This window comes from Atta cephalotes, assembly GCF_000143395.1.
Source record: "Atta cephalotes unplaced genomic scaffold scaffold00014, whole genome shotgun sequence".
In the NCBI taxonomy this organism is placed as follows: domain Eukaryota; kingdom Metazoa; phylum Arthropoda; class Insecta; order Hymenoptera; family Formicidae; genus Atta; species Atta cephalotes.
The window spans coordinates 5,545,034-5,556,227 of NW_012130078.1; the positions used below are offsets into that span (position 1 = coordinate 5,545,034).

The 11,194-nt window shown below is 33.8% G+C and overlaps 1 protein-coding gene across 1 annotated transcript in view; it reads right to left on the reverse strand.

Annotated features, from left to right (window-relative positions):
* The window catches only part of LOC105617921 (fasciclin-1), a 148,946-nt gene that overhangs the window by 67,671 nt on the left and 70,081 nt on the right, over positions 1-11,194 (reverse strand). The window contains exons 4-7 of the mRNA XM_012199456.1: positions 10,453-10,583; positions 9,465-9,561; positions 2,336-2,513; positions 1,890-2,050 (exon numbers count right to left, since the gene is read on the reverse strand). Coding sequence (XP_012054846.1) covers positions 1,890-2,050; positions 2,336-2,513; positions 9,465-9,561; positions 10,453-10,583 — 567 coding nt within the window. The remainder of the gene's footprint in view (positions 1-1,889; positions 2,051-2,335; positions 2,514-9,464; positions 9,562-10,452; positions 10,584-11,194) is intronic.

Consider the following 11,194-nt stretch of genomic DNA (forward strand, 5'->3'; position numbering starts at 1 on the left):
ACCGTTTCCGTTCCGTCGTCCGTACCTACCTACGGTAAGTAATATAATAAGAANATACTANAACGANAANAAATAAAAATAATATATATATATATTATATTATATATATATATATATATATATTTCTTTCGCTCGTCACTTTGGAATCGCGCGCGCAAAATATAAACATCGCTTTCGAACGATCTCTCCTTGCCGAAAATTGGAACGTCGCCCTTGTATCAACATTTAATCGTGCGCCTTATGTTATCTCACGGACTCCGAAGTTTGAACGTTGTGTAACTTGGCACTACGAAGTTTCGAGTTGGATATATTTCTGAAATAACAGATCCGCCGTGATGTTACGCGTTTGGAATATCTCGTGTTTCATCATGCTTTATGTCTCTCATTATTATCGCGATGTTTTCTCTGCGCACGATGTGCTTAAAGGTGGACGACACGGAAAGAAAAAGACTCTACTCTTGACGAAATCGAGACGAGAATCAACTTGCCAACTGTGAAAACTCTCGTGTGTAGCTGTATCAAATGTGGCTCGTGGAGGAAAAAAAAATTGCGAATTCGACAGTGACGAACCGCGTCGTCGCGCGTTTACAGCCACCGTGAATGGGACTTCGAGAGGAACGAGTTCGAAACAAAGGCCCGCCTTCAATTCCGCAAAGAGCTCCAGGAGGAAAGGAGTCTAAACGAAGTTATAAATTTCGACTTTTTCTTCGGCGACTTTTTCGCGACTCGTATAAACCGCGGTCACAATGCTTTTACGAGTAGATGGCTTTCCAGGTCAATTGTCGTCGCTTTTTCGCTGCACGTACGTGTCGTTTGCATTAACTGGATTTTGCGGATGATTGAAGACTCACGGAAAGCTTGATGAATTTTAGCGAGGAAATATTTCATGGGCTCAACGTATCATAAATATTTTTCAGCTTAATACCACCTGATAGGCACATCTGTAGATCTATTAACAATTCTTTTTTAATCTCTCAGTGGTTTTATATTTCAATTTTTAACAATTTACAACGACATCCGAATTTTTATCTTTTCGTCGAGAAACATAAAAGATAATATCGCGGAAAAATGTCGGTCAAATATAATATGCTTACACATTTAAAAAAAAAAAATAAATATGCCGCTGTTCGGAATGCAAATGTAGGAGTATTTGCATCGCGAAATATGAAGATAGTATTGCTTTTTTTTCTAAATGCAAATCTGTTTATATCTGCATCACATAAAATGCTAAAATAAATTATTAATTTTGTTATAGATGAGGATTAATATGTATATATTATATTATTTGACCGAATGCGATGTAAATTGTTTTGTTTAAAACATCGGAAAAAAATCGATAACTAATTAATGGTTCTCTAAAATAAAATATATATATATATATATATATACATATATATATATATATATATTAAAATTCTCTAATTGTTCTTTGTAGTATTTAACAATTCATTTTGACAAAATGCAGCCGTGTTTCAACGTAAATTACTTTAATAAATATAGGGAAAATGATGATGAGGCCGCGCGATCCCAACATGCGACATCATGACGCACCGTGTACATTATAATTCATTACATTTGTGCTGTCTATTAAACTGACCAACATTATTTTCATTATTCTCAACTTCTAATAATTGAGCGTCAAACGATATTATCGATTAACGCGCTAATTGCCGCAGAATTCATTTTATCGCAAAATGATTCCGTAAATAAATTGATTGAATTAATGTAATATCTCTGATCAAAGAATTAGTAATACCATCATTTGTAATTCGACCGCCAGAGCGTTTCAGAAATTCACATGATAACTGTGGCGGTCGAATATAAACAACAACAGTAACTTAGTACGGATGCTCATGGATCAAACTGAGGACGGATGATTGTACACTGACCTCTAGGAAATCCCGCACGGTGTTGTCGACGACCATGAGCGGTCGTGCTATCAGATGAACGACGCCGTTGCGCACCGGAATGTTCCCCTTCACTATTTCCGCCAGCACCACTCCGTCCGTGTGAGTCGCATCGCCTACCAGTGTGTTCGATTGAACGTAGACTGAAAATTGGACTATCAATTAGTCATCGAAATACGATATGCAGGGATCTATCACTGGCACTGTTCAACACAGACAAACCCTTTTTAACTGAACATGAATGCTTTATTGTACACAAAGCCTTCTCGCATTAAGCATATAATAACGCGTAATAATAAAAATTAAACACACATTGCAATAATCTCTAATGCTAGTATTCTTGATTGGATTGTATGTTATCGCCCTATCAATCGAATCAATGGCCTAAAATCTATTTCCTGAATGATTGAAACGTAGGGTGAACGAGCGATGATCATCACCTTTATTTTGTGACTTCGAAAAGCTGATGACAACTTTCAGATTGTCGGAGAATACGAGAGTTGGATACTGCGCATTGTCTGACGTCGGTGCGGTGAAGAGGACCTCGTTGGGTATCACGTGCCCGTCGATCACCAGCCTATCAATCAATCGTGGCCTCGGCACCGGCTGTAACAGAAAAGCGAAGATCACGAAAATTTCATCAGAATGGAATGAATATAAATTATATAAGCATTGTCGATCATAATTCGAAAACAAAAAACGACATTACTTAATCTTAATTAGTATTTGCGAATCAAATGGATCGGAATAACTTTTTTCAATTATTTTATGAAAAATTGTTTAATGTCGCTGACAATATAATACAAGATGCCTTTGTGCAAAAAAGATTTTTACACTAAAGTCCGAAGATTTAGATTGTTGGCCAGTAAAACATTAAATTACATAATCTTATTCCTTGGATTTGACTTTCAAAATAAAAAAAAATCACTCAATCACTATGTTAACTTTAAGTAAACTGAAAAAAATTTACTAAATCTTAATGTATATTTTTTTAAAATTTTAAATAGAATTTTTATTTACAGCAAATAAATATTTACTTAAAAAATAATAATTGAATTGAAAAAATAATAATAATTTTTTTCAAACAAATATATGTTTACATTTAATGAATATTTACTTTAAAATTATTCAAGGAAATATTTATAATATTTAATTTTCTTTCAGTGTAAAGAGATATATTTAACTGTTGAACCCCCAAATATACCAATTAAAGAAATTTCGGAGTGAATTCAATTAGGATTAATTAATTGCGTGATTTCGTCACGTCGTACATTTTTGTTACTCCCTAAAAAAAAGCATTTAATTGTTAGAGAATATAATTTGTAATTTCCACACGATATGAAATAATAAACTTTTATCTCTCCAGAAGAAAAGAATAGAAGTTTTTATTTCGCGGACTGCTGACATCCTCACGTCGCACCTTCTTGTTATCCGGATATACTCGTCCTTTCATCTGACGTCTCAGCTTTTCGCACAAAAGCGCGGCCGACCGCGTTGTCACGGCAACTCGATTTCTGCGCGGAAGGACCTCACTTCGTGAGGAAAGAACGAAAGGTGACGAAGACGCAGAAGGAGTCTCGATACCAACAGTGGAGTTCTCGACGAGACGACGATCTTGTTGAGAGAAGAACTTTTCGAGATCGAGTCGTACACCGTCGTTACACACTCTTTCGCACCCTTCTCGGCGGGCCACGATTTTCTTTGCTTCCCCGTTTTTTTCCTTTCTTCCTTTTCTTTCTTTCCTCACTTTTTTTTTTAGATCCGAAACTCGGCGCGTCGTATGTACACGCGAAACTTTCGGTAATTTCTGACGGGATGGCTCGTTTAACTCCGGCTCGTTTTTACGCTCCAAGTTGGATTACGTGAGCGCGAACTATTGTGTGTAGTACGCGAGCTTGGCGTTGAAAATTGGAGAAAAAGCGGAATTCCGCGCCGAAGTGCTGTGATGCGAGCATAATGAAACACCGGAGGAGTCGCGAGTCAGTGGGATGCGCACGGATTCGCACAGCGAAATTCATAATTTTTAATTGTCCTTATTTCCGCAAGAATTAATGGACGTTTCTTGAAACTACGTGAAAAAAGTACAATAAAATGAAAAATTTTAACGTGTGAAATTTGGACTAAGCGCCTTTAGAAAAGCGCTGTTAAAAAGCTTTTACAGCACTTTGACAATAATAAACGTTTCACGCTGAAAATTAAGTAACGAAAATGTTACGTAATAATTAATAATAATTAAAAAATAAAATGTCTAAATTTCTTATCACAGAAAAAAAGTCTAGTTTTTGATTATTAAATGGAATCCAATTAAATGGAATTCTGATAGATTCAATCAAATAACAAAACAAAATATGGACATTTATAGATAAATCTATATCAAACATTTTAGAGACAATCAGAAATTCAATTGATATCACATTCTTATAGAAATTTAATACTGATCCATTAATCACTTAGTTTGAGTATTACACGTACAATTAATAAAAGTTTTATACTAATATAATAAAAGTACTGTTAAAGTGATTAATTAAACTGCAGCATTACATCGAAAAAAACTAAATTTTTAAAAATATTTGTTAAAATAGTTTAGATAAACTTTTACTAAACGTAATTTATTTGCTAAACATATATTTATTTGATGCAAGAACCGTTAATTTTATCTAACTATCTTTTTTTTTATTTTGAGTACATATTTATTTACTGGAAGTAAATGTATAATTAATACTATTCAAGGAAATTAATATGTATTAAGATTTAATAAATTTTTTTCAATGTAATATTTTTTTATGAGAGCAAAATTCTAATTAATAGTATGATAAAAATGCATTTTGTTCATACTTTTTGTTGGTACAACATATACTTTTCCTACGAGCCGTTCTGTAACTTTCATGACAATTCGATACAAAGTAAATACGTGTTTTCAATAAAAATCCATTCAAAAGAAATCTATTCGCACCGATCACGTAACTGAATTTTATTAATCGCCGGTCAGTTCGCGTCGAGAATCACACCAGTATAGTGTGTCCTCGTGTTGCGATCGTTTCATGATTTTTGCGGCTTTTCCGGATGAATTTCGCGTACAGAGACAAGAGTCAAAGTGGTGAATCTGGCGACGAGCAATCATGTAGGTATATCAATCTGCTCGACCGCGATCAACGCGACTCTCGGTATTCGTAACGAGTTGTCATCGGATCGAGTTGCCATCGGCTCACGTTGCCATCGGCTCGACTATTTTTCCAGGCCATTGGAGTGATCCAATCTTTTACTCGCATTTCGAGATACCCTCTCTTCGCGAATGCCATCTGCGAGTGCCATCCACGAGGAGAATCGAAGAGAATCACTAGGAACATCGCGAGGAGAACAAATTGAAGAATCGTAGCGAAACAATTGGGACCAAAGACACATAGAATGAATTGCATCATCCATATCAAATATGGTCAACGAAAATGAGAGAGAGGGAGTGTGAAGAAGGCCATTCCCTCTCATTCTCTCTCCTATTACATCGTTGAATAGAAAGAGCTAAGATTGGCCATCTTCACATCCTTTCTCATCATTTTTGTCTAGCTTGACACATGGATAGCGCAATCCATTCTATATGTCTTTAATTAGAACAAGTAATCTCGCTTCTCCGTAATGTTCTTTTCCAGCTCTGAAGTAATTTTCGAATTTGCAATGGAATATTCTTGGAGTATTCGTACGGCATTCGTCGAAGACAAGCTACTTGCTCGCTTTGTTTATGCTTAGACTCGATGGTCAGTTTTCACCGAGAAGCATTAATTTATACCTAATCGGTGTAGAATCAAAATTTAAGTCGATGAGAATGCATTTTGTTACGCTCATTTCACTCCAGCTTTGACAAAGTCAATACTTTCAACAGAAACAGCATATCTCACCGAAATGAAATTAAGAATTTCAGTGGAATCTGGACTAGTGATGTATATTATGATGTATCTGATGATTATCTATCAACGATGCATCACATCGCGAAAAGTCAATCTAGCATTTAGTCGCGCGAATCAATTGTGCTAAAAAATCGGACGAGTGAGCCGCGAGGATCTTTCGCAGAAAGAAGCCGTGTAGAAGTACGTGCATTATCGCGAGTGTTAACAGTAAATGAATCTATAGGTGACACTAATGTCAGCTAATCTTTCGTAGTGATAATATTAGGAATAAAGTCAGGATCTTTCGGTGGATGGATTAATCGACTGGAGTAGTTCGATCGTGCATCGTGATCGAATGCAATCTTCGAAAAAAAATAATCGTTCACGAGTATATTATATATAAGTACAAGTAAAAAGTGCATCATGGATTACGGAGCAATGTCAATAACATCGATGAATCGGAAGAGACAGAGAGATGATTGTTTTTCGATCGTCGCGTCGATGGCGATGAATCCTAAACTTTAATTTCGGCATTAATTTTTTTTCTAGATCTTACAAGTCCAAAATTGCCTTTATTATAAAATCTATACAATTGTCGATGATGTTGAGTCCTTTAATTTCTGCATTGTTAGTCTCAAGATTTTCGTACAACGCAACATTGCTTATTATAAAGCTCATTCTATAATTAATTGCGTAAATGTAGAATAATTATAAGTGGTTGTAATTGTAAGAAGTGACGATCACAGTCAAATATGAGGGGAATATTTAACTAGTTGGGCCATAAGAAATTGATGAATCACAGTTAATTGTGCTTCTCATATTCGAAACGGTTTCTTACAGCTTAAGGGTTAAAGTTTAAGTTTTACGCCTTAAAATCTCATTGTAGACGTTTCGCTTTATGCAATTGTATAACGAGCTTAAGGCTGATTCACGCTTACTGCGCTCAAAAGCATCGATTGTCCTTGTTTTTAATAAATAACAAAAATAACAATATTCCAAGAGCATTGCAAGCATGAATCGAGTCGTAGCCTAAAAATGACATGAATAAATAGAGAAGATAATAAATAAATAGATAAGTAGATAAAGACAGAGAAGATAATAGATAAATAGATTAAAAAAAACAGGAAAACTTTAAATTAGAACTGTCAAGAGAAAGTTCGATACGATAGACATTTTTCGAAATTCCTGTCTAGTCAACACAAATTAAAAAGTACACAACAAAAAATAATATCAATCAATATCATATAATTTTGCAATTGATAATATAAATGTAATATAATACATGATATTACATAACAGTTACATTAAAAAGTACACAAAAAATAATATCAATCAATATTATATAACTTTGCACTCGATAATATAAATATAATATAACACATGATATTACATAACAATTACATTGTTAAACGTAAAATTATATTATTGATGTTATTTTGAAATTTTAGGTAACGTCTACTGATATGTAAAAGTCCAAGAAAACTCGTTGTTCTTGTAATTTCTACAAAACACATACAGTAATTGTGTACGTATTAATTTATCATTTTATCATTTTACCAATTTTTATCAATTTTTACGTAACTCATCTGTAGAGGACACTGCCGCGCTCGGTACAGTGTTTCTTCGACGTTAAAATAGATTTGCACACAATGTCGGAATGTCGCGTTTGTAATCCGACGTTTGAAACGTCTAAATGCCACGCGTATCCGTACGGAATAATTTACATCCGCTAGTAAAACGTCATCCCGTGTAACGCCGCTGCAACACGGTGTTCTGTGCGCGGAACATTCCGAACGAGCGCGTAAATTTTGCGATATCTAGGGCCGTGCTATCACCATGCGATGTCACGCAATAATCATTTCTTTTCAACATTGCGAATCTGGAAAATTCTTTTTAATTCAAAAGATTTCCTCGTATTTAAAAATTTAAAAGAATAACGCATTAATATTATTACATTAAATTCTGAATTTAACAAATCCTTTAAATAATATCTATTTCCCACTAATGTAGATTAATTTTAATCTCGGTTTAACTTACTTTTTATCTTGTTCTAAGAATTAGAAAAAATAAAGAGTAAGTTAAGTCGAGAGTAAAGTTTAATTTACATTAGTGGATTGAAAAAAAAAGTCTCTCTCTGGTAATAATTACGAAATGTTGAATGAAATAATTTCAGTCAAATATTCGGTTAATATAACTAACAATAATTTTACCGAGCAAAATTTTTTATTAGAAATGGACGAATCAATAGAGTCTGATATCATTCAATAGATTCTGATATCAATCAAAATTCTAGTCGAAATAACCAGATCCAATTATAATGACCGGAGTTCTGATTGACATGATCAGAGTCCACTGGTTCATTTTCAATCAGAAATTTTTCTCAGTGTACTTTTTTATATATTTAATAAGTATTATTAAACATAGTAATATAATCCATCACCATCAACATTTAATAACAATTACTATATTTATTGTAGAAAAGTTAAATTATTTCTTATTACATTAAGGAGTTATTCCAAATACTCTGAAACTTTCCAAAAATTCAAAAAATTTTTTTTGCTTAAATCGATAAGGGTCTTAAAAATATATATAATTTTTTATTCGAAAGTGAAATTCTCAATATTAACGAAAATACAGTTGATTACATCGAGCAGTGCACAGCTGAATCTTCACTTCGCCGTTAAACTTCCATTTATGAATAATTTCGTCATTGACGTTATACATAGTTACATGTATAACGTCTGTCTGTGTTGTAGATGACATTGACACACAATTTTAATATAGAACAATTTTAATATTATACCGGATTCGGTCGGAAATCAATGCATCCATATGCTTAAAATACAATGAAAAAGGATTGTTATTGAAATTTTAATCACGTTTTTCTCAGAATGATGTTTCAAAAACGGTATATAAACACTAAAACTACAAAATTAATCTAAATGCTTTGAAATTTGATTCAGTTATTGTCAATTATCTAAAGAAATACTGTGATTTTTGCGATAATTTGTAATACTTTTTTGTTACCCATATTTTATGTCGAATTTTTCACGCGTGCGTCATTTTTTCATTCAATATTTTTTCTATCAGATATTTCTCTTAGCAAAGTTAATACAGATTAAAAATAATTTTTTAATTTTTGACTACAACATATCTTAGATCTGCTGTCGCGGATCATTGCCTTCATTACATGCAGACTTTCAAAAAACGTGCTGCAGCGCCATCATTTTGTTTTTTAAAATTATATATTTTGTACATTAAAATACAAGTAACAAGTAGATGAAAATTTTTTTGTATCACGTATAATTTTTTAATGATCACCTGTCAAAGTAAGATATAATTTTGATTGGAATAATCCCTTAACCTCTAGATTGGAATAATCCCTTAACCAAATATTTGATTGAAATTATTTCACTTTCAGCTATTATCAAACTTTTTTCAAATGGATTATAAAGATGAATATTAAATTCTTTCTTTACGTCACTTCCTAAATAAATCTTGAGTTATCAAGCTTTTTTGTCTGACATAAATGGCATGTAGATTTTATAAACATATTTCTCGATTGCTTTATTTAACTTTGCAACGAATGCGATTGTCTTCGAATTTTTTAAAGGAAAATCGATCTCAACGAGACACAAAATCATCCCCCTCGGATGATCAATTCGCTAAAGCCGCTTACCTTGAAGCCCTCGTCAACGGGAATGAAGAAAGTAAAACGGCCTTCAGCCTTGTAGATAGATTCCTTCTTCTCGATGACGATCTGCTGTCGGAAAGTACTAGAAAGAAAAAGAAGGGTTAATTACGAAGGTAGTGTACGAGACGCGGCGACGTTAATAAGACAAACGAGAAAAGTTCGTGCATTTATTTACGTTTAAATGCGCCAACTTTTTATATTTATATTTAAATTAGAAAGACTGTGTTTTAATTGATGGGTCGACGTAATAATACTTTAAAATGTCCATGGAACCGTTCGAGAGGATGAAAACAATCAATATAAGATAATTAGATCAGTATGAGGCCATGCATATTTTATAATACATTGGCTTTGTTCAACAGAGAAAACAATTTTGCAACTGCTGTGAAATTCTTTAATATGATTGGTTTATTCAGATTTAGTGAGAAACTAGGAAAAGAAAATCATATTAAAATTATATTCTTAAAATCATATTAAAGAATTTTACAACATGTACAAAATTGCTTTATCTGCTGGACAACTGTCTTCATCGACGTATAGAATTATATTAATTTATAAAATGTAGCTTAATTACATCGTGATAACCAAACGCGCGTCTGTTGTAAAATAAGAAGTACTTTTTAAAGCGATTTCCCTATAGAGAAGACTTCTTGAAATTCTCGAAAATTGAAGGATTTAGCAACTATCTAAAAATACCTATCTAACTATCTAATATATAACTATCTAAAAATCTAACAATACAAAGATATCGTTTAAAAAGTAACATTTTAAGAGCGCGATATACGCGTAAAAATATTATCGTTCTAAGATTCGAGAGCGTGAAAAGCTCTCTTTTCTTCTTTTTCCGAGTGCAATAAATGTCCTCGTTACTCTTTTATATCTGCCGCCAGACACTCTTACTACCGAAAACGATCGCTGTGTAAATAGCGAGTCTCTCGAACTTTGGCATTGATTTACTGAACAGTCTACTTACCGTACGCGATGGTCGCCCAAATTGAGATTCTCGCTCTGGTTCAGAAATTGAAAAGCGTTTGGGTTGTAGACCGGTGATTCCATCGAATTGGATCGCACAGGTTCCAACACTTCGTTTATGATGTGCAAGACCTGAAGTTAAAGAAAGATTGTTTGATTGTTATTAAAGTAAAATGTTATCAGTTCGAAATTAATATTAAAATTTATAACCATAACAGGCAGAAATAATGATGATAATGAGAAATTCATATTGAAAGAAATGAACGGAGAAGGATTTCGAGGAGGTATCATAAAACTGTGTTAACAAAGATTTTCTGGAGAAATTACGTAATTAGCAAGTGTAGGGTATGTTGAACCAAGCAACCCCGGGATTAAGGTTTAGAGTCTCTAATTTTGACTTGCAAGGACCAAGTTAATCTCGCCAAGTTCGAACGGATCCATGAATCCAGTTGCGGCGGAGAAGATGAAGTGAGACAAACCGATGTCAAGCTCGTGACGCGAACTTGGCGGGAACGTGGAACATGAAGAGAGACATGAAGATAAACCTCACAAGTCTGAAGTGGAGGAAGCGGAAGCGGCGAATAAATGCGGAGCTAAAGAGAGAGAGAGAGAGAGAGAGAGAGAGAGAGAGAGAGAGAGAGAGTGTGGAGGTGACGACGTACGACGTAAGTTATTTACTCGTGGTGGACGAACGGACGTCGGTACTATATACGGTATCGTCGTACGAAGAAACGACGTAACGT